The sequence below is a fragment of the Pogona vitticeps genome, chromosome 1 (genome assembly GCF_051106095.1).
Source record: "Pogona vitticeps strain Pit_001003342236 chromosome 1, PviZW2.1, whole genome shotgun sequence".
Classification (NCBI taxonomy): Eukaryota; Metazoa; Chordata; class Lepidosauria; order Squamata; family Agamidae; genus Pogona; species Pogona vitticeps.
The window spans coordinates 238,723,523-238,748,011 of record NC_135783.1 but is presented as its reverse complement, the minus strand read 5'-3'; the positions used below and the strand labels follow the sequence as shown (position 1 = coordinate 238,748,011).

Genomic DNA, 24,489 nt, shown 5'->3' with positions numbered 1-24,489 from the left:
TTAAATGAAAAAAAAATTGACTTTGGTGAAAGACCTCTATGAAATGGAGCATAACTGATGAGAGATCATGGAATTCACACTACATACCCTATTTATGCAAACAATAGTAGCCATTGTAAAAAACAAAAAACAAATAACCCTGCTGAAGAGAGAATTCACCTCCAAAAGCTACATGGTATAAAATTTCAGTAGGATTTTAGGTCATGTGGTTGTTTTGTTTGTTTCTTATTGTGCCATCCAGTAAAAATCTGTCTTAGCCTATTGGCTTTTAAGGCAACTAATTTCCAAGTTACATTGGTGTAAAATCCCAAGAGGATTTTGACCGATATGTATTTTTGGCATCTAGTAAAATGTTTTAGACCATTGACTCATTCCTTAATTTGCCTTAAGAAAATGTTCTCATTCAAGAAAGCTATTGACTGACTAAGTAGAGAAAATTATTATCTACTTTTTTCAGAGATGGTCCCACAAGTGGTGAAGGATGTTTGTCTCACCACATATTTTTATGTAGTTATACGTTTTCTGAGATGAAGGATGTGCCAGCACACAGAGTATTGGATATCTGAGAAACCTTGAGGAGGTCACCATAGCTAAAGAGAAATTTGATGGTACATGATTAGTAATTATATTTTGTATTTATTGTACCTTGTTTTATGCTTTTTCACTGCAAAGTAAGCATGGACTTAATTGACATAATTTCTCAGCCACATTTCTGAGGAAATACCATTCTGATAAGGAAATCCTAGTTTCTAGGTTAGCAGTGAGCATTAGATTTATCTGTGGTACAGTAAGAACAAAGCAGTGGCTTGTTTTCCAAGATAATACAGTATTTTTTTTCCCCTTTCCCACAGATCATGACCGGTGGCCACCTGGTCCAGATGGAGACAATTCTACAGCACTCAAGATGTTGTTTTCACAAGAACCTCTGTCAAAGCTGTGAATCATAGAAAAGGGAATAGCCCCTTTCCATTTTTGCCAATGGAGAAATTTTGCCTTTTAAGAGTTGATTACAGTTTTTAAAACTGTGCCTGATTTTGATAAAAAATCTTCACTTTGTTTTGTTTTAATAATGTTGGCCTTAAAAATGCTACTTCAGGAAAATGATCATGGGAAAAGCCTCTTGTACCATTGTTGGCTTTGACATTGAAAGTGCAACTGTGTCAATGAACTTTCTGCTTGTAATTTGAACTCTTACGCTTCTCCTGTTAAAACGACATGGAGTATATCTTGGATTGGCAAGGCACTAAAGGGAATAAAGCCAAAGGTTTACAGTTTGTTATCAAAGGCTCTTGACTGCTATGTGATTATTCCCCCCATAACAATGCATGCTAGAGCTCTTGGAGATGAAGGTGGGGACAGGTGGTTTACATTTATGTTCTTTAATTTTAAAGTTGTCTTTAATGTTCAGTAAGAGTATACAAGATGGGTAGTAACAGAAGCTTGAGAGCACCTATTGCCTGTAGCTTATGCTAGCTGAGAATTAGGAGAGGTGTATTCCAGCAAGGCTGCTTTCACAGTTCAGAAAGGGAATTACTTGCATATTGTAGTCAATAAAGCAGCTGTAGCTGAAAGTCCTTATTTAGTATGTCTCTGTTACAAGATGGGAGTTCTGTTTTTCTCTGTGTTGGCCAAGTTGCTAGCACTGATAACTGAACAACGTAGACTGCCAAACTTGCAGGTTTATGTGTGGCATACCCATTACGCTGGCTTATACTAGTGATCCGGGAAATAAAGTTCCTGAAATTGGCATCATAAAAGGAAATGTTTCCAGAAAATATATTAAAATCTTTTGACTGGGAGCAGACAAAATAGCTGAAAGACTGTTACTTGTTTTTCTCAGTACTCACACTGAGCAATACTGTGGGATTAAACAAATATGTAAACTTGGCCTGAGCAGGCAATTAACCTTTGTAAGAAAGACAGTAACCAATGAGGCATCCCTATTTCAGTTTTGTACTTCCAAATTAAAAAGGTAATCAGCAACTTATCCACTTATGATGCCACTCGAGTTCCATACTTTGAAATATATATTAACCTCATTGCAAAACTTTCAAATATGTGATTCCTAAAGTCAGAGAGTAAGCTACTAAAAGTGCCTGTGCATCATCGATGGCAAATCCTGTTACACCCAGTTAGGTGAGGGTTGTGGGAGGAAAACATTGGCTTGTTTTTTTTTTAATAAATAAAACCAGTGTTGTGCTTTCTCAGATATCGCCACTTAAGCAAGGGAAACGGATTTGCAGGATATGGCACCTTACAACTTTCAAATACTTGCCTTGATGAGGTGAATACATCTATTTTTCTAATATTCAGCAGTGGCAACAAATTCATGTTGTGGCTTCATAATATAAACAAACAAATAAATGTATATAAAACTTTAATATCAGTACAGTGTTTGTTTATGCAAAGAATAAATGCACATCAAAACAATCAGTTCAGGAAAATGTTTCCAAGTTGTTTGTATAAAATTCCAACAGATATACAGTAAATGTTGCCCTCAAAGCTGTGGCGTTAAAAATGGAGTGGTACTTGTTTATTAGAAGTTTATTACAAGTGTAATTCCGTGATGGGAGAGAGAGCATTGTGCTGAGAACCTTTGCCAGCCACACAAATTTCTCAGGCCCACCGCACCGTGGCAGGGTATCAACATCTTATTTCTCCTTAAAGATTGACAGGAGAAACAAGAGAATACCCAACAGGTGGGTGGCTGTGCCTGTCCACCAAACTAGCATGACAGCCTCTCTGCGCTGCACGTCTGGATTCAAACTTCGGATCTTCCAGGCCCACAAACCCACTGGCCAGTAGAATGGAGATAGTGAAAGAGCCAAGGGCAGGGAAGAGTGCAAAAGTGCATGAGCACTCAGAACTGAGAGGCTTCCCCCCACAGAAATCTTTTCAAAGGAAATCCCAAGTGAGAAATGTTCATACCACTTTAGCGCCAGGCCAATGAGCATCAAGGAACTTACTACACACCTATTTTCCCCATCCCCCGTTTTCACCGGGCAGGTTGTAGCAATTTGTTTTTTCAGTCTGGAAGAGCGAGGACAGCTGAAAAGGGGTGTGCATGCACCATACATCTGTCTGTGTAGCTTGCAAAATCTAAGGTGATGTTGCTTGTGACCTGCAGAGTTAAAAAAAATGAAAAGTGGTGCCTTGAAGGGAATATAGTATGTTTCAAAGTATATTGTCATTTTTTAATTGTACTTCGGGGTAAGATGAAAGGTGGCCATAGACTAATATAAGAATTTAGCATTACAATGCGTTGACCATGGCTTAACATAGCATAGAAAAGTAATTTTAAAAGAGTTCAGGTTATTGAAGCTTGTGAGGCTGTTACAGGAAGAACGGCTTAAACAGCTAGGAAACTTAGTCGACTAAGCATTGCAGGTAGGGATGGGAATTTTGACTGGGATTTTTCCATTGTTCCTCGTAAAACCATTCTTGTACCCTCAGGGGCTGGGGAACAGCTTTTAAAGCAGCCGTTCCTTGCCATTCATCTACATATACACGTCTATGATACGATCCATTTTAGGCGGGTGGTATATCTTCGGTGCAAGGCTGAACAAGAAAGCTTTTAAATTATAAGCTCTAATTGTACAAGCCTTGTGTGGGAGAGGTCACTGAGTTCAACATGTGAGAAGTGGGTTTTGATCCACAAAATAAAACTATTAGTCTTTCAAGTTTTTCTATACTTTTCTGTTCCCCCACTTTCCTTTTATTGAGACAAGCTCTGCAGCGTGGCTTTTTTGAGCTGCCACTTTCTCTCTCTTTTAAAGGAAATTAATTTCACCTGCATGTCCCTTCTATCTCTACGGAACACCTTTAAGAATGGTGCTTTCCAACCGCCTAGTGGTCCCCAACCTTTTTGACAGCAGGGGCCAGTTCAGTTGAACGCCATTCACCCAAGGACCGGGGGGGGTACTTGTTATGCAGCAGTTTGTTGGAAGATAGCTTTGAATCAAGCTCATTACAGTGGTGCCTCGCTAAACGAGCGCACTGTTTAACAACGAATCCGCATAGCGAAGTTTTCTGCAATGTTTTTAATGGCAAAATATCGCATTGTGATGATCGGTAAGCGTTTCACTTACTGATTTTCGCATTGCAATGTTTTTTTAACAGCTGATCGGCAGTTCCAAAATGGCTGCCGGGTAAAGAAAATGGCCGCCCTCTGTGTTTCTGCCCGGATTCCTCGCTTACCGGGCAGCAAAAATGGTGGCTGCATGGAGGATTTCCGCATAGTGGTGAGTTTTCCCCCCATAGGAACGCATTAAACATGTTTTAATGCATTCCTATGGGATTTTTTTGTCCGGCATAGCGACGAATCCGGATAGCAACGATTTTTGGGAACGGATTATCGTCGCTATGCGGGCACCACTGTACATATATCATGCCCTTTATTTCTATTATCATTACATTGTACTATATAATGAAACAATAATACAACTCACCATAATGCAGAATCAGTGGGAGCTCTGTGCTTGTTTTCCTGGAATTAGACGGTCCCATCTGGGTGTGATGGGAGACAAGGACACCCTAAGTGTGTTTTTTATGTCCAAGCTGCTGTGTAATCTTGTTCTGGTTGCTGTCATAGCAGAAAACCCTGCTTCGCAAAAATAGGGTGCTGGAAATGGAAGCAGGCTTTTCAGTGCTTTTGTTGCAATCTCAGGATATTCTGCCCTTACTTTAATCCAGAATGTATGGAGATTTAACGTTCTCTCAAACATACTTTTAAGGCCACCGTCATTTTCAATCTCAAGCAGTTGATCCTCTTCTAGCACAGATAAAGTTGATTCACCTGGCTTATTCACAAATGGGTCACGGATCCATTCCTTCCCAGTTCTGGGGTCTTTTGCTGTTGGGAAGTAATTCTCAAACTGTTTTGAAAGCTGAGATAGGTGATCACGCACCAGTCGGGAGAAAGAAGGCCCAGGCTCAGTCCCTTTCAAAATATCTGCTAATGTTTGAAACATGTCAAAAATCCCAATGTCTACTCGTTGCCCCCATAATTCTAGCTTGGCTTTGAATGCAGCCACTTTATCTGCTGCCTTAAACACAGTTGTCATTCTACTCTGAAGTGACAGACTGAGTTCATTGAACAGGTTGACTATGTCACACAGGTAAGCAAGTTTTGCAAGCCATTCTGTGTCACTGAAATGTGCTGCCATAGGTGATTGTTTTTCTACAAGAAATCTATGGAGCACCTCTCGTAGCTCAAAAACTCTGGCCAGTAATCCACCTTTAGAAAGCCATTTCACTTCTGTGTATAAAAGATGTATGTGCTCTGCATCCATCTCCTCCCAGAGCTGTGCAAACAGATGTGAGTTAAGGGCATGTACTTTAATGTGGTTAATAATTTTAATCACATCCTGCAAAACACTGTTAAGTTCAGGTGGCAATTTTTGGCTAACCAACATTTCTCCATAGATGATACAGTGTGTGGACTCACATTCAGAAGCAACTTCCTTGACCCGAGTAGTGAAACCAGAAATCCATCCAGCAGCCGCTCCATCTGTGCATATACCAACACAAAATGACCAGTTCAGTTTTCCTGACATGTAATCATTCAAAGACTTGAATCGTTCTGCAGCTGTGGCATTGGTTGGTAACAAACATGCACATAACATATCTGTATGTACATCCTCCTGGAAAATATATCGAACAAAAACAAGCATAATTGCCATGTTTTCAACACTGATGGACTCATCCACCTGGAGTGCATACCATGGTGACGCTTTAATTCTCTCTAACAACTGTGCCTCGATATCCTCTGCTATTTCATCAATTCCTCCGGGTATGGTGCTAGGTGAAAGAGATACATGTGCCACCTTTTGAGCTGCTGCCTCTCCTAAAAGTTCACGACAAACAGCCTTGACAGCAGGCAGGATCAACTCTTCGCCAATAGCAAAAGGCATCTTAGCTTTAGCAATGCGGCTTGCGACTAAGAACGATGCTCTCCGTGCAGACAAATTGGACGAAGCAGAAGTGGCCATCAATGCTTGCTTCTCTTCGTGGTGCTCACGTTTTTGTCTTTTGAAAAAAAAATGCAAAGGCTCGCCTTTCAGTTCAGGGCGCTTGGTCTCCACGTGGCACAAAGCAATGTCCGCCGTTTTCTTATGGCCCTCTAGAAAACCGCTTCGATGGCTGTCTCCAGTCTCTGCGCCCCAGAACATGCGCCCAGAAGCGCTGCTGCTGCTGCCGTCGCTCTCCAAATTCGTCACGTTCCTCCCACGTGCGCCGTGGTGACGTTGCGCGTCGCTCTGCCTCTTGCGTGTCACAGGTCCTGCGTTCGGGGAGGCGGAGCTCTGGAGGAGGAAAAGAACGGGGGAGGGGAGAGGGAAAAAGAGAGAGAGAGAGGTCCGGCTGAATTGGTGACGGCGGCCACGGGGTGGGGTGGGGGGCCTTTCCCCGCGCTCCTCGTTATTCCCCCGCCCCCTTCCCCGTGGCGCGAGATTCAGGGAGAACGAGGAGGCCCTTCCCCCCCCCTCAAAGCCTCCCTTTTCCTGTGTGTGGGGGGGTCTCCCTCCTTTCTCTCCTCTCGCTTCTTCTTCCTCCTCCCCCCATCATCATACCGTGCTGCTTTTCGTTTTTTGGGGAGGGGGGTCACATCTCCCCACCCCCCACCCCGAAATTTCCCGCGGCTACGTGCGCGAGGGTTGTGGCTTCAACGGAAAAAAAACCACCAACAACCCGGGATCCTGGAACCCCCCCTCCCGGGTTGGAGGCCTCCTGGAGGTGCCGGCTTGGGGGGGGGAATCGTCCGCCTCCCCCTCCGCCCCTTCTCGCTGCCCCACAGGTACGTAGGGCTGCCTCCGGGTCTTGTGGGGTGCACTGGTGCCAGGGAATCGTGTGGACGTTCAGGCTCTAGCGAGGTTTGCCTCTTCCTTGTATGGAGGAGCTGTTGGGGGGGGGGGTGCCGCTGAATGCAGAAGGAAGGGTTTGCCCCCCCCCTCCCCGAGAGCTTCGACTCAGGAGTTGATAAATTCGTTTTTCCTGCTTTGTCCTACAATTAGGACATGTTAGATACAGAAAGCCCTGAGGGGCTCAGGTTTTGGGAAGGACCCTTGAGTTGTCATTGAGGACTAAGGACGAGGTGGTTTGCTGCCTTGGAAGAAAGGGGGAGGAGTAAATTGTGCCGTAGTTCCTTCTTGTGTAGTTTCGGGTATAAATCTCTGTCTGTTTAATGGGGTTAAGTATGGTTTTCTGATTTTTAGCCTTGTTGTGTATTGAAAAGAAGGTAAAGAATTAGAGTTTTACCTCATAGGGGTCCACAGCACTTGCCCTGTGCATGCTAAATGTTATGTTGGGGACAGTGTATAGGTTATTGCTGAGCTGTGTAGTCTTATTAGTCACAGAAGGTAGTGTACATTTGCATGTTAATCTTTCCCGGTATCTCTCCTTTTCCAAAATCCTCTTTCTGTCAGGTGTATTGCGTATGGACACACACGCCCCTCTCCTTCTGACAGAAGGGTGATTGGTACTTTTATGCCACCCATATAGTGGCAAGTCACTGCTACTTGTAATTTGCAGCAATTACAGTCCATAACACCTAGCGCGGAAATAAACAAATGAAATCACAATAACTACATTAAACAAACAATGACCCCCCCCCCCCAAAAAAAGAACACACACGACCAAAGGTAAAAGCAGCAGGAATTTCTAATGTAGTGGGCCACTTATAGGCAGAGGAAGTTCTTAAGGGCCTCCTTAAAAAGCAGAGGAAGAAGTGTGCCAGGTGTACATCCACAGGCAGTGTATTATACACTTTGCAACAGCCCTAGGTAAAAGAACATCCCTGGACATGATGTCATACTGTGCTGTTGTTTAGCAGGTCTGAACCACCATATATTTCTGAAAGTACTATGTTTATCTCAGAAACGGACCAGTAGACAGTGAAGCTGTTGTATGAAGCGAATATGATCTCTGTAAATGGCTCCAGTCAATGGTCTGGCTGCACAGTGTTGGACCAGCTGAAGTTTCTGAAGAGTCTTCAAAGGCAGCCCCACATAGAATATGTTAAGTTATCCAATAGAGATGTATCTATACCATGTGCTATTGTCATTCATCTCCAGGAATGGGCACAACTTGTGTATTAACTTTAACTGTGTAAATGCATTCCTGGCCACTTCTGAGAGCTGAGCATGCAGACTCAGAGATGAATCCAGGAGAATACCCAAGCTGTGAACCTGGGTTTTCGGGAAAGGGGGGGAAGGATAGCAGGGATGGTAGACACTTCAGTCAAGGAATCAGATCTCACTTATGTATATATGGTCTTGGAAGAGATGAAGCCCAGCTCCTTAAAAGAAAGTCTAGAGCAAGAAATAATGAAATAGGGATTGTAGTGATATTATTAATGTTGGTTCAAATTGGGGTTTATAAGCCAGGTAGGGAATGCAGTTTGAAGAATTTGATGCCCAGACTATATTCTAGCAATTTGAAATGGCTGTTATGACTTGTAAAAGTTCTAAATGTGTAACATTAATAAAGGTAGAGAATGCAAGAGTTTGGTTATATGGGTTGAACTGGAGGGAGAGTGTTGATGAGCCATGAACAATATGGTTTGAGAAGCCTTTTTTCTTCTCTGATGAGAAGGATTTTGTTTTGAAGCTGCATGCCATTGAGTATTTCTAAAGGAAAAAGTGAACACTGGGCTCCTTTTGCTATTAAGTGTGGAAATACATGCAAAGAATTTCTTTGGTTTCTGCTCTTACTTGACTAGCAAATTCCTCAGAGTTTTCCATAACATTGTTGGTTTGAACATCAAAGCTAAAAGATGCTGACCACATCTCAGGGATGTTTATTTTTCAACTTTTTTTTAGGGAAATGACTTTAAAAGGCTAATAGAAGTTCATTTTTAGAATAATACGTTTTTATACAGGAAATCACAGTTTGAAAATTATTTGTTTGACAAGCTAACACACCAGATATTTTTGGCTAAATTAGATAGATATGGGACTTCTATATTTAGGAATTTCCGCTATAATTTACTGCTGTTTTCCTAACAACATTAATGGCTGAAATCCTGTTGCTTAGTGTAGTAAGTTTGCATTAGAGTAGGTCCATTGGATCAGTGGCAGTTTGATGAATCAATTCCTTCATAAGTTGTATTTATTCAGCTTACAATTCTAGTTGCAGCTTACTTACTGGTTGCATAGTAAGTTGCAACTAGAGTAGATGTATTGAATCAGTGGAACTAAAGCGGAGGTGCCCCACCAAATCCACTGATTCAATAGGCCTACTCTAGTGTGATTTACTATAGAAAGCAACAAGAATTCAGCCATTCTGTGATAACATAATCATTTAGACTTTGCTATAATGTAACTGCTACAGCTGTTGTGAGTCATCAGTATGTTTTCTCTTATTTTAAAGTTTACAAAGCATGGCCTCAGACAAGTGGCCTTTTTTGTATTATCGTTTGGCTTCACTGTTTGCTCTCCCTCACCATAAAAATATATCTCATGTTGCATAAGAATCCCAGTGTTGTGTAGTAGTGAATAGAGTGGTGGACTAGGACTCTAGAGAATAGGGTTCATGTCCCCACTTGGCCGTGGAAACTCATTGCGGGAATGGAATTGTTAAACCCACTCCTTAAATATCTCACTTACTTTGAAAGCCCTATAAAGGTCACTTCCAACTTGATGGCAACAGAACACACATGCCGTTTGGATATAATGTTTGACATATCAGATAAAGCGGACTTATATCTATGAAACCTTGTAGTTCAATAAATCTGTTATGTTTTCAGGTACAGCGGAATTCTAAGTTGTTTTTTCATTCTAATTGACAAACGGGAGCTGCAACCCAGTGTTGCAATATGAAATGTTCCTGTCACTGTTCCAGTCAGTCAGTAATTTCATGATACTCCAATCTGTTCCCATCCCGGTTTTCTCTTTCTTCCCCATGTTCTACTCTTTTTGCCCATATCAGCACACAGTCTTCACTGGTTTGTGAGGGGGGGGGTGATCCCTCTTGAGGATAAATGTAAAAAGTGTGTTTGTATTTGTGTGTGTGTGTTTTGTACTTCTGTAAACCTTGGGGTTCCTCAAAGCTGGCTGATCATAGAATAATAAAGTTGGAAGGGGCCTATAAGGCCATTGAGTCCAACCCACTGCTCAATGCAGGAGTAGAAATCAAAAGATATCTGTGAGGTGGTTGTCTAAATTTCTCTTGAATGCCTCCAGTGTTGGAGCACTCATCACCTCTTGAGATAATTGATTTCATTGCCATACTGCTCTTGTGTGTAAGTACTGCCATCGTTGCTCTTGTGTGTAGGTAGTGCCATCTTTGCTCTTGTGTGTAGGTAGTGCCATTTTTGCTATCTAAATAAATGCGATCTGTGAATTACAATACTGGTACCACTCAGAATGTTAATCTGTGCAGTTGATCTGGTAGTCGCACTTGACATACCTTCTTTATAAAACAGAATAGCTCTAGTCTTTAGGTATTTATGATGCTGTAGTTCCTTGTTATCTGCAAAAACTTTTATTTTATTATTTTGGTCAGTTCAGTGCACTAGCTCACATGATTTGCATGCAACAAGGGATACCAGCAGTGACTGTATAACTAGCAGATATTCACCATTTCAGTTTATGCCACTGCACTTAAGCCAATGCAACTAGCAAATAGAATTCTGGCCAGTGATGTAGATGTTTAACAAGAAGTCCACATCATATTTCTTGTTAATGTGTGTGTTTCTTCTGTAGATGAATGAACGAACAAGCACTTCCACTTCCTATCAATTGCATGCCTTATTCTAGAGCACAGTCTTTAGTTTCTAAGCAACTGAATGGCTTTATTGAAGGTAGTAATATATTCATAGTGTGAATCTGTATTCAAATTCATTGATACATAAATGCATGTAGGACTGCAGCCTTGCAAGCCGGTCTTGTGTGTGTGAGAGAGAGACAGATGTAAACAACATTAAACTGAATGGAATTTACTCTCAAGTAAGTAGGCACATTATCATTAATCTTAGATAATGATGTTGGCTTTAATTTGACATATCCCTGAGTGGAAGGCAGCATTGAGACTCCATAGTATACAATAACGAATATTACAGTATATTGGTTTTCATTTGACACATAGAGAACATGGTCACATGTAAACTAAAATGTAGTTATGTTTCACCCAAATCAAGTACACTGAATCGTGCATACATCTCTTCTGTTCTGCCTCCCTTTCTCTGCCTCTCTTTACTCCTCCTATGTATTCTGAGGAGGAGTTTTGTGTAATTGTAGCAGTCAAGATTTTTGCTTAGATTGAAACAAAAGAAATTCAGATGATGGTTTATGAATCTTTATTGTTTTTAAGCTACCCATAGCTCTACAGTGTAACTTCATTTCAGGGACTAGATACTGTAACTTGGTGAAGTGCTGTGAAGTGGAAGCTTCCAAACACCTCCTCCTGTCATGCAGGGGGAGCAATGCACAAGCTCAGTTCTTGCAACAACCTGTGCATGTTGTGCAAATTGTAATGCAGTGTATTGTACAAACACAAGCAAGAGCTCTTTTGTTACTGTAATCAATATAATATCTTTCAGTTTCTTGCAAGAATATGGTACAAACAATGTAAAGTAAATTGAGAGTAGTGAAGTTAAATTCTTTGCCATTCTTCTTTATTTGATTAAGCTAAATTGCAATAATGTGCCAAATTGCATCCATGCTGGCTTAATTTTCAAATATACAATCATGCCAATGTGAGAGAAATCACATGTGAACTATGGAAGAAGTGTGTTTAAACTTCTGCTGGATCATAGTAAACCCATATATCGAGGAGTGTTCTTGTTGGAGGAGAAGCATGGCATACTATTTAGTTGTTTGAGGGAGATAAAATAAATGTTTGATAAATTAGTGATGTTCTAAGGTGAAGCGTTAGAACATTGCAAAAAGAGTTACATCCAAACTTTTCTCAGTATAAATAAGTGTTGATACTGATTTGTTCTAAATAATACAGTGGTGCCTCCCTTGACGAGGATAATCCGTTCCAGCGAAATCGCTGTACAGCGAAATCCTTGTCAAGCAAAATAAAAAAGCCCATTGAAACGCATTGAAAACCGTTCAATGCATTCCAGTGGGCTAAATACCTCAGCCTGTGCAGCGAAAAATCCATCCTAAAGCACAGTGGGGAGCCATTTTACACAGCGGGCGGCCATTTTGAAACCCGACGATCAGCTTTTTTGATCGTCGTAATGCGAAGAATCGGTTCCCGAAGCAGGGAACCAATTGTCGGGAAGCGAATGTTGCCCATTCAAACATGCTTTTGCGATCACAAAAACCTCATCGTCAAGCGGATTCATCGTTTAATGAGGTAATCGTTAAGTGAGGCACCACTGTACCTGTAAAAAAATACAATAAACATAATCAGCTTGGTATCCCAAAACAACATTCCCAAACAAAAAAACAAAAATTAAATTCTTTTGAAATATAAAGCAGTGGTGGGCCACTCGTTCAGCCCTGGAAGGCAGCCCATCTAGAAGAAGGAAAACTCCGATTTCAAACCTCCACTGCCTTGTGGCTATATCCACTGATGGAAAAGGCTTCAGGAGTTAACCTCGAGGCAAAATCCGGAGCTGGAGTCCCGGAGGCAGTTCGTGTCATTCTGTCAATTCCTGCGACATCGCTGAAACCAGTTGTATTAGCTCTTGCCTTTCCATTGGACTATTCCAGTGACGTGGAGAGGGGGGATTTGCTGCTTGGGTAACAGCCTATCTTCCACATTATTTTACCCAGGCTTCTTGCCCTGGAGAGGACACTCCAGCTTCGCGTACAGCATCAAAACACTAGACGCTGTTCCAAGTCCTCCATACAGAGCACACTACCATAGTCTCTCAAGACTGAAGGTGGGCCACTGTGGTTCTCCAGATGTGGTTAATGTATAACTACTTTCAGCCCTAGCCACACTAGCCAGTACTGAGAGATGATGGGAATCAGTTCAGCGGCACCTGCAGAGTCCCAGTTGCCCACCCTTGATTGATTGATTGATTGATTGATTGATTGATTGATTCATTCATTCATTCATTCATTCATTCATTCATTCATTCATTCGATTTCTACCCCGCCCCCCTAGACGGCGTCTACTTGGGGTGGCTTACAAATATAATAAAATATCATTAAATACAGTAAAACATCACAATCAAAACATTTAAACAATAATATAATGTGATCAAGATGGGGAATGAAAGAACAGAAAAATAGATTTCAAGAATTGACAGGAGGGAAGGCCTGCCTGAAGAGCCACGTTTTGATGTAATAACTAGGTCTGTATCATCAAGCCCGTTGCAGTACATTCTTTATTAACTGACACTGACAGTACACAAGATCCATTCATGCTTAATAATCTTGGATTGCCCATAAAGAATTAAATAAAATCACAACTTAAGAATACACCATTCTTATTCTCTTCTAATTTAGAAGACAAAATATTCATTATGTGCATTTTAATTACCTTAAATATGTGTAATTTATATTCATGTTACCATAGGATATGTGTTCTGCAGGAATTCTTTTAATTTTGTTGAAAGCTATTTTATTTGTTTTGCAAGCCAGAATCAAGTTTGCAATTAAGGCATTATGCATACTTCTTTCACAAAATTAAACTTTGCACTTAATGGAATTATACTGCATATAGTACATTTCTGTTGCTTTTGGACTTTTTCTAGCTTTGCACTAATTCAATAAATTTAGACTACAAATGTGTTTTGATGAATAATATAATATTGTTAATAAAGTATTGTACAGTTCCTGTACATGCTTGTCACTTCATTTATGTACTTGTCCTCCTGCTCTTCCTTGTTTCTTTAATAACCACCATCACTCCTATCTCTTTGTAGAGCACAGGATTTACTGTAAGATAGTTGTCATTAAGATTTTTCAAGGTCATGTGTCTTGCCTATACCAAGAACAACTCACTGTGATGATGGTCAAATGCTCGCCTCTATCAAAATAGTATTCGTGGTCCAAAATGCTTAGCTTCCAAGGCAACTAATTTTTTTTAAATCACAATTTCAAGTTAGCATACAGTGCTTCTAAAAATTAGCAAAGCTATTAAAATGTATGTTTGTTTATTCAGAATCTCCTTTTAGACATGAGACTGATATCAGAAATCATGTGCAATATCATACTGGAGCTGCAAGTGCAACTGAACTTTATTTCCTTCCCTCATCATTTAAGACTGGTGGAGGAGAGAGAGTTATGAAACATTTTTAAGAGCACAGAGTACTCCAGTAGAAAGAAGGCATTGAGTATGCTGTCCCCTGATAAGATTTAAATCATACGATATTCTGCATTTAATGCATATGTCATATATTGTGATGTTTCTGTTCTGATATACATTGTGATGACTGTTTTAGCCCAGTTATCTTTAACTTTCAGAATTAAATTTCTGTAGAAGGAGATGGAGACAGACTGATGAGCATACAATGGGGTCTCTACTTAAGAACGTCTCTACTTAAGAACAATCCAACTTAAGAACAGCTCCATTTGCTAAATTTTGCTTCTACTTGAGAACAGAAACCCAAGATAAGAACAGGAAAAAAAAACCTTTCCTGCTCTTTTTTTAACCTTAGGTCATGTTAGGTTAAAAAAAAAATTCTCCCCCTAGCGGTAGAGTACGTATTAACCAGCTTTGCATTAGTTCCTATGGGAACTAATGCTTCAATGTACGAATGCACCTCTACATAACAAAAAAAAAAAACAGCCAGAACGGATTAATTGGTTTTCAGTCCATTCCTATGGGAAATTTTGCTTCAACTTAAGAATGTTTCAACTTAAGAACACCATTCCAAAATGGATTAAGTTCTTAAGTAGAGGTTCCACTGTAGTTTCTATGGACAGAAAAGAGCAGATACGGATTAAATGGTTTTCAATGCATTCCTATGGGAAATGCAGATTCAACAGAAGAACTTTTCAACTTGAGAACCACCTTCCAATACGGATTAAGTTCTTAAGTAGAGACCCCACTGTATGTATAAATAAAGATTAATACAGTGCCAAACACTTTCCTCTGATTCTTTTTGGGGCTTTTCACCATTGGAAGAAAAATATATTTAGAAACCATTCTTGGACCCTTTCCTGATTTGTAGTGTGGGAAAATGCAGTGAGTCAGTGATAAATGGACACCGGTGTAGCATCATGATTAGCTGCAAGTCAGTTCAAATATTACAACAGCTGGGAGCTTGCTAGGTAGCCTTAGGCAAGCCACCATTCTCAAAGCAGCCGTGCATGTGTAGAATGGGTAGGGTTGTACTGGCAGTTATTATAAAGCTGTTTCAAAGATCACCGAGATAACATATGGTCTTTGAGCACATTGGGTGTGCTGCATAAATAAATGTTAATTCAGTTAAGTTTTTAAAGTATACTGCTTACTACGTTTAATCTATGTACTTAAATTTTGTAGTGTTTTTTGCTATGAAGAAAAAATGAGTGGAGCTGGGTGGTTACAAGAGAGATGGCCTTTTTCAGTAGTTGCCCATCCATCTGTGAAATGTTCTCCCTGGCTTTCCTGGTGACTGTACTGTATATTTTTGGTACCAGGCGAAGCTTTTCATCCTTGTTCTTTTTTTTAAATTAGAGTCTCCTCTCCCATTGTGGGTTACACATGAAGCTACTCAACTTACATGCAATGAGAAATCAGAGCAGGGATTTTTAAAATTAGTAGCAATCAGCTGTTGCAGATTGTATCATTCTTATGCTACTGTAATTTACACAAGAGGATTGTAGCTGTTGTTTTGTTATCGTACATGTGGCTTTTAATGCACATATGTGCAATATTTTCAGTTGTTAGTTGCTCCAGGAATATTACATAATAAATAAATGGAAAATAAATCATACAAAAACAATATAAGTTAAAAGCAGACAGTTAAAATATCAGTGCTCAGAGTGCATAAACACAGCAAAGCTGGCATAACAAAAATCTTAGTGAAACTAAAGGTTGCTTCTGAATAGCCAGATTCAAAATGAACATTCCTAATTGATAGGAAAAAATGAAAGTGGGAAAAAGCGTGAAAAGAGGGTTTCCTATTTGTTGCAGGCTTGGTTCTGATATCATGTATAAATGGAACAGAGAGAAGAGGGGCAAAATTAATACATCAGTCAGTTTGTTTGAAGTTTTTTGTTTGTTTTGTTTTTGTTTTGTCCCAACCTGTTTGGTGATTTTGGACTGTCTCATCATAGTGGGTCAGCTCTCCAACTTTGGACTCATCAAGAGAAGGCAAGACTCACTGGAAAAGACAATAATGCTGTTAAAAATGGAAGGCAGCAAGAAATGAGGAAGACCAAATATGAGATGGATATACTCCATGAAGGAAGTCCCATGCTAAGACCTGAGCAGGATTGTTGAGGACAGAACATTCTGGAAATTGCTCAGTCATAGAACTGCCAGGTCCCCAGGTCAGGGACAATTTGACAATATACAGTGGTGCCTTGCTTAACGAGTGCACCGTTTAACGACGAATCCACATAGCGATGTCGCTTTTGCGATCGCAAAAGCAATTGCGTTGCGACGTTTAGATAGGCAAAAACTGGCATTGCGATGATCGGTAATACTGATCTTCACATTGCAATGTTTTTACAACAGCTGATCGGCAGTTCCAAAATGGCCGCCGAGTGCCCAAAATGGCCGCCGCAAGTGTTTTCGCGCCCTGCCCTCGCTTACCGAGGGTGCGAAAATGGCGGCGCTATGGAGGAACTTTGCTGAATGGTGAGTTTGGGCCCCGTAGGAACGCATTAAACTAAGTGCTCCCTGAGGTGCTGGCAGCGAGGGCTTCCGAGGGCTCATCATAATGACCTCTATGGGGCTGAGGGGGGTGGAAGAGAGCGGCTGCAGGTGTTCCGTAGAAGCCCGTCAGGTGGCAGTGGCACTCGCCCGGCCGCGTGGCTTTCCTTCAGCACCGTCTGCCACTCCAGCACTGGCACCGTTGATTTGATTAATTTGTTGATGTGATTAATTTTTTCTTCATTGCATATCTGTCAAAGTATCTTCCATGCTGTCTGTCTTGATTAAATGGCTTCTTTGGATTATTATTGATATGTAGGTTCATTGGCTTGGTTGCATATTGTTGCCCTTGATTTCAGTTGGAGAATATTTGTTTTCCATCGAATATTCAGATGACAAAGATGAAGCCTCTGGGTGTCATGACACTAGCAAAGATATCTGCACTTTCTGTATTAGAACATGTATGACACATGTGTAAATAGAAAGGCCACACATGACATGTGGCAAAACTGCAGCTCCTGTTTTTCTTCCATGGATACAGCATCTTTGATGGACATAAAAGCATGTAACTAAATTATTTAAATGGTAGTAAAAAGGTTAATGAAAATACTTTTACAAAGCAAAGCGTAAGGGGTGTGCGCTTGGTGGCTAATTCATGGGGTGCATCTGATATTCCAAGATATTTGTCCAGACCCTGTTGACCTACTTACTGTGCAGTTCTGGTTGCTTTGATCTTTCAATTCATAGAACGCTAGAAGATCACTTTCTGTCCCTAGAATTATGAATTATAGCTGAGAAATAAGCAGTGCTGTGTGATGAAATTAAGAAATACTCCTTGCTATGTATTTTCATATTCAACGAAGTCTTCTCAGATAGCTAGCTAACAAAACAAATGCTTTAGAAAGACTCATTGGAAAGGACAGCAAGGCTAAAAGTGGAAATTGGCAAGAAAAGAGGAAGACCTGACACGAGATGGATAGACTCAGTGAAGAAACACATGTTTTTTAGATTGCAAGACTTGCATAGGTCTATTAATTCATGGGTTATAAATCAGAAGCATCAGGATGACACACAATGACAACACATTCTTTAAAAACTGGACATTCTTAGAGGAATGGCTTAGACTGCTGATCATTAGGTACAAAAATCGTGTCACATGGTCAGTAGATTGGGCTTGCTGGCTGAGATGTGAGAACCAGAAGTGTTACAATTTTAAATAGCAATAAATACAAATTCATTGTTAAATTTACTGTATCTGTTCATATTTTCTGAAAGAAGGTTATCGCTCTCTTTTTTTCCCCCTCATTGATTTTGGATTGGTGGAAAGTGGTATACAGTATGATCTTTGTTCAAGGAAAGGTGAAATTCCTTTGATTCTTTAATTGTCATGCTGTGGCTCATCAAAGCTCTTTTCACCAGTTGAAATATTTCCCACTATTATCAGTGATTGGGTATTGCAAAATGGAGATGAAGTCATGGGAAAGACACACATACCTTTAACCTATGCCTGCCCTTCATTTTATTTGTTCACATGTATCTGTTCAAATCACACTGAGAAAAAAGATTTCTTGTCATCCCAGGATCTAGAAAGATTGGAGGTAATCATCTAAGCACCATGGTTTATGATTAAATGGCTGAATTACATTTTATTAAACTTATAATACTCCTCTTGCCTGATTTGTAATTATTACTGTACTACCAAAGTCAGCATTTCAGTAAAGGACCATATGCAGAAGAAATAATACAACCCATTAGGAAGCATTTATGAATTTACGTATTGTGGGGCTGGTCTCTAGTGTTAACAATCCTAACTACCAAACTTTTAAAAAAGCACTTTCTGTATATGCTTTATGATGAACAATACTGAAAGAAATCCTTACAGTGACATTCTGTGTTGTTACCAATAAACATTGGAGGTTCATGCTGGTTTGTATGCATGGCACCACAGGTGTCGTGCGTTCCTTTCCTTCGCTTTCCCAGCCCATGACCGGCTCACCAGCCAGCACATGCTCCTCTCCTTCTCTTTGGCTGTTTGACCAGTCCCTGACAGGAGCATCAGTTTCCCTGTCCTGCTTCCTTGTCTGAGGCAATTAGGCCAAAGAGATGGTGAAAGGAACCCTGTGCTCTGCCGGAGACTGGTTGAACAGCAAAAGAGGAGGCGGCAAAGAGTATGCACCGGCTGGCGAGTGAGAGATCCAGCCCGGGAGGTGGGGGATAGGTACGTGCAGCACTTATGGAGCTATGCATACAAGCTGGCACGAACCTCCACACCAAAGTTCATGCCCATCTCTAATCTACACTAGTTGGGACTAGCAACTTTATATGGTTTAAGATATTCCTACAGTAGTCTTTACCAATACTGTCTTATTCTTATGATGAAGAGGCGAGGGAGTAGCTGCTCTTCAGTATCTCTGAAACTTTCAGGCATCCCCTGCCTAACAGTGGCTTGATATATCTAAATTCTCATTGTAGTTAATTGCTTTTTTTATGTATCAATTTTTTAAAAAATCCTCTTTTTTCCTATACAGGCAGTGAAGACATTCTAATGGGAGAGCCATTCTTCTGAAATTCAGGTTTGCTGGCTGCCATTATGGGTGAGTTCTTGAACTTCCTAAACATATGTCTGTGTTCACCGTGTGGAAGTTAATGAATAGAGAAAAAGCTGAAATTTCTGAAGTTTTATGCAATAGAATTTGAAATTTAATTCAACATGTGTTTATTCTGAAATGGTTAGTTATGAGGGAAGTTGTAAATATGTGCTAGAAATAAAGAACTGTATAATTTCAGTTAAAGATTGACTCATTACAGTCACAACAACTCTGCTACTCCAATACATAAAGCACTGTGCTGGCAAAGCCCTCTTGTCACCAAAATCTTTTTGGTTCAAATAGCCAAAGAGGAATGGGCTATGTAGGGCACTCTCTATTAATGTTTCTACCAACCTCTGTAGATACAGTTTTAACTTTGTTCTGATGTTTGGTAATCTGTGAAAAAGCATCACTTGTTGGTTCCTGGAGATCAAGGTGCTGCATAAAGGCATTATAGCAGACTAGGCTATTTTTCTGATGCAGTGGTTGTTCTGAATCTTCCAGTTAATCTCCATAAAATACTAGGTAATCAGACAGGTGTAATTGACAGTAAACTAAAGATCATTTGCAATTTCATAAACTGCACTATGATGTCTGTATATGTTGTCGATAGCCACTTGCCACATCAGTGACATTTATACATTTGATTGAATAAGTGAAATTCATTTGTATTGCCAAAACATGCAGTAGCGTGATGCGTAGGTACACTCATGCTCTCTTTTTCGGTGGTGAATGAAGAAGCTTGCCTTCCCAGTCTCATGTTGTGTTAAACTTTATGTCTGCTAACCAACAGTTACAATTTGTACAGTGGTGCCTCAATTAGCGACGTTAATCCATGCAGCACTATGCGATTTTTAAAAGCTCATAGAAACGCATTAAAACCTGTTTAATACGTTCCTATGGGCTTAAAACTCACATTAAAGCAAAGATCCTCCATACGGCGGCCATTTTCACTCCCTCTTAAGCGAGGAATCCGTCCCTACACACAGCGGGCAGCCATATTTTTTTTACCCATTTTGGAACCGCCGATCAGCTGTTAAAAAATCATTATTTTGCAATGATCGGTAAGCGAAATGGAACCGATCATTGCAAAGTGAAAAAAAAACACATTTAAAACATCACAATGTGATCGCTTTTGTGATCGCAAAAACTTAATCGCTATGCGGTTTCGTCGCTAAACGGAGCGCCCGTTAAGCGAGGCACCACTGTATTAGAGCTTGAGTAATATGAGTAAAGTACAAGCAATGAAACAGTCTTCTGTTGAACAGATGTCCATTTCTCCATGGCTTTGTTCCTGAAATTGAATATGGAACTTCAAAAAACTTACATGTACTTGTCAAAGCAGTCTCATTTGCTTTGATACTTATTGTATACTGTCCTATAGACCCGCTGTGTGTATCTCCTTTGCAGCCAGCAGTTAGAAGGAGGTGGCTGAAAGTAGCCAAGTGAGGTATGTGTTGGAAGGAGATTTGATGGTGGAGCTCCCAGATTCAAACTGTCCCATGTAGGTCATGGTGAAGTTAAGGATGCTTGCCTTTTCATTCTGAATGTAATATTGCTAGGACAGTTTCAGTGCTTGATTGGAGTAAAGGCTGATAGGCCTTGTCTTCAAGTAGGGGGTGGGGGTTAGTGTGTGATACGAGTAAACAGATTGCAGTGCTTAAAGATAGTTAAGAAAAAGCACAGTTTGTAAGTTGCGTGGGTAAAATAAGTTCAGGAATGGTCAAATTGTGTATGGTTGATAGCCTCTTGAAAGTTAAAAACCTGATCAGGTGGCCATGTTATGCAGCTGGAAAGCAGTTTCGACTATCAATCAGATCAGGGTTGAGAGAGTAAGAGGCACTGAAAAGCTAGAATGAAAAGATGCATTTTAAAAATGACTGTATCTGATGCAGACTAGGGAGAAGAGAAAACACTGATATAAAGACAGAAAACTGCCAGAAATGACTGAACCTAAGTAAACCTGAATAATTATTCAGATAATTAAAGTTTGACAGTTAAAGAAGTAATATAAAAAGTTCAGACAGAGTTGAGTTACAATTGCTTGAAGATATATTTATGGGTTTTTTTTCCTGCTTTGTCATTTGGCTAATTGTATCAGGGAAACTCCATATTCTCCAGCATGGGACTGATTCCTGCTTTTCCCCTCGAGTTTTTGCAAAGAAAGTGGAGGGGAAAAGGTTTCATGTGAGGAAAGTGGAGGGGAAAAGCAGGAATCTCTTTCCTGTGAAGAAAGTGCTTTCCCCCTCCACTTCCTTTGCAAAAAGCTGCTTTCCCTCTCCATTTTTTGCAAGGGGGAAAGCACCGTTTTGCAAAGAAAGTAGAGGGGGAAAGCACTTTCCTTGCAAGAAAGTGGAGGGGGAAAATCAATTCCTGTTTTCCCCTCCACTTTCTTGCAAGGAACGTGCTTCCCCCCTCCACTTTCTTTGCAAAAAACGGCTTTCCCTCTCCACATTTTGCAAAGAAAGTACAGTAGAAAGGGTGCACTTTGATCCCTCCTCCCTTACTACCGTGCTTAAAATGACTTCCTTTAGCATAGTATGTTGCAGCTGCTAGTGGGGGCCCATTTGAATCAAAGCAACCTGTTGATGGGTTGATACATCAAATCCCCACTGATACAGTAGACCTAATCTAATACAATTTACTATGCTAAGCAACTGGATTTAAGCCTATATGTATTGTATTTAGCATATTTAATAGCTATCTTGGCTTCTTCCAAAGCTTGTTAAACGTACAACGTTGTCTACTACTGTAATAGGAAAGAAACTCTACATTTTTTCCTGTCAGCTTACTTATTTCAGTAATACTAGAAGCCATGTTAGAAAGAAATGTAGAAATGCAGTGGGTAATATTTAGGCTGATTAAAAATGGAAAAATATAGGAAAATGTTCTTGAGGAGCAGAGGTAAGACAAAGCTAGGTACATAGTGGTTATAAATGGCAGGAGTGAACATATACAGATGGGGAAAAATTTTCATGGAATCCATGAAAACTTGCACCATAATTTATTTGTTATTTTTAAAGGTTTCATTGGATTCTTTGTTATTATTAATACCTCACACTAGCACAGTAATTTCTGTGATAATTATTAAAAAGAGATTGTTCAGCCAATCATTTTTTATTTGAATAGAGTTAAACAGAATGAAACAGCACTTTCACAATTATTACTGTTGTTATAGTAATTGATATATAAATTAAGCTGTACAATATGAGCTAGCGATCTTATGTTTTGTGGATGGGAGTGTCTATTTATATAATGTTGTGTAACTTTATTTGCTGATCGTATTGTTTGTTTCCCAAACTTACACTTCACTGCAATTCAATATCTTTGAATTTATGTTTTACATTGGAGGTAAGACCCTTTGGCCCTCCAGATAGAATTAAACTCCAGCAGGTAATCCTGAACATGTTTTTCTAAACAAAGAAGAATGTTAACTACAATTTTACACTAAGATCTTTAACCATAGTAGGTGGTGTAAATGAGAGTTGTACATCAACTTCCACATTGAACCTGCTTATCATCAACCTATTGAGATTAGTGGGACTTAATTACCAATAACTTAGTGAGCCTGCTCTAGATATTTAGCCTATAATATTAAGAACATCTGAATATCTGTAAGTCACCATGTTTTATTTCCAGAATCATCAAAGTTGTCCAGCAGCTTCTTGCTGGATAGCTATACTGTAGAATGCAATACTTTATGTGAAACATAGCTTGTCTTTAGCAAACATTTATGAAGTTTTGAAACTTGCTACCATAGAAGTGCCAGAATCCCAAGTTGTTAATGATAAGTAGATTATCTTTAGATCCATATTGCACGTGTTATTAAAAAGTAACAAATGAATGATCTTTTGATTCTTACCATTTTGATGAGACTATTCTTTAATATGATTACTTGATACTTCTGATAATCAAGTGATTGAATCACTTGTTTTCAAAGGATTTCTTACAGCTAATGGTTATAGCTTTCTTTCCTTCAAAACAGATGAGCAGCAGGCTTTGAATTCAATCATGCAAGATTTGGCAGTTCTTCATAAAGCAAGTCGTCCTTCGTTGCCTCTACAAGAAACAGGAAAAGCAAAGTCATCTTCTCCAAAAAAACAGGTAATCTTGTAGTGTACTTGTCTAAAACAAAGAAGAATCTGTATGCACATGAGAGGAATGTTCCACCCTGTAGAGTATGTTCTTTTGAAATTAGGAGGGAAGTGAAAGGGTTATAGTGTTGCAGAGGAGATTGTAAACAGATGTCTGCTGTGTATTGGAGTAAGGCATTTTTAAAATTTCCATTTCCTACTTGGAGTGTTTTCCGTTGAAACTGAATTTTCTTTCAAACATGTGGAAACATTGGTTAAAATTCTGTGATACTGGCTGAAATTGTCTTGTACAGTTCCACCTGTGCAATGGGAATGATAGAATCATCAGCAGATTGCCACTGATTAAAGGCTTCCTTTCCTGCCTTTGGGTGTGCATGGATCTCTCACAATGCAATACAGTCTCATGTGCCCCCAAATCACAAAAAAGCCTTTAATCAGCAGCAGTCGGTACTTATCTTATGATGTTATTCATATTGTCCACATGCCACGTGGATACTACCCAGGAGAATTTTGGCTATAGTCACAAATACTTGGAAACTCCACTGCACCCATCTTTGTTCTCAGTTTTGTGTTTTTGATGAGAGCATAATAATCTTAAACTTCTCTTACAGAATGACATACGAGTGAAATTTGAACATCGAGGAGAAAAAAGGTAAAAAGCAATAAATGATTTTAACATATCATTTTTGCTCAGTCATGACTTCAGTTAAAACTAGTTTTTTTAAATTGAAGTCTCTAGAATCTTTCTACAGTGGTGCCTCGCTTGATGAGGATAATTCGTTCCGCTGAAATTGCTGTTAAGCAAAATCCTCGTCAAGCGAAATTAAAAAGCCCATTGAAATGTATTGAAAACTGGTTCAATGCATTCCAATGGTTGAAATACCTGCTCATTTTGTGAGATACTCCGTAGGGCAGCTATTTTCCGGTGCCTGTAAAGCGAGGAATCTGTCCTAAAGCACAGCAGGGAGCCATTCTGCACAGTGGGAGGCCATTTTAGAGCCGCCAATCAGCTGTTTTAAAATCATCGTCTAGCGAAAAATCGGTTCCCGAAGCACGGAACCGATCATCATTAAGCTGTTTTTCCCCATAGGAACATCGTT

The 24,489-nt window shown here is 39.9% G+C and overlaps 2 protein-coding genes and 1 pseudogene across 3 annotated transcripts in view; 2 read left to right on the top strand and 1 right to left on the bottom strand.

The window, feature by feature from the left end:
- The window catches only part of PECR (peroxisomal trans-2-enoyl-CoA reductase), a 30,403-nt gene extending 29,119 nt beyond the window's left edge, over nt 1-1,284 (top strand). The window contains exon 8 of the mRNA XM_020805996.3: nt 852-1,284. Coding sequence (XP_020661655.3) covers nt 852-940 — 89 coding nt within the window. The 3' untranslated portion in view covers nt 941-1,284. The remainder of the gene's footprint in view (nt 1-851) is intronic.
- A 1,076-nt stretch (nt 1,285-2,360) lies between these two features.
- LOC110085279 (SCAN domain-containing protein 3 pseudogene) lies at nt 2,361-8,783 on the bottom strand (annotated as a pseudogene). Its single transcript, XR_013542403.1, has 3 exons — nt 8,709-8,783; nt 4,449-6,302; nt 2,361-3,121 (listed from the first exon to the last, which is right to left on the bottom strand). The product of XR_013542403.1 is annotated as an SCAN domain-containing protein 3 pseudogene (transcript).
- The window catches only part of MAP3K2 (mitogen-activated protein kinase kinase kinase 2), a 49,002-nt gene continuing 30,774 nt past the window's right edge, over nt 6,262-24,489 (top strand). Inside the window, exons 1-4 of the mRNA XM_020805273.3 lie at nt 6,262-6,793; nt 19,236-19,301; nt 23,281-23,399; nt 24,001-24,041. Of these exons, the coding sequence (XP_020660932.1) occupies nt 19,298-19,301; nt 23,281-23,399; nt 24,001-24,041 (164 nt within the window). The 5' untranslated portion in view covers nt 6,262-6,793; nt 19,236-19,297. The remainder of the gene's footprint in view (nt 6,794-19,235; nt 19,302-23,280; nt 23,400-24,000; nt 24,042-24,489) is intronic.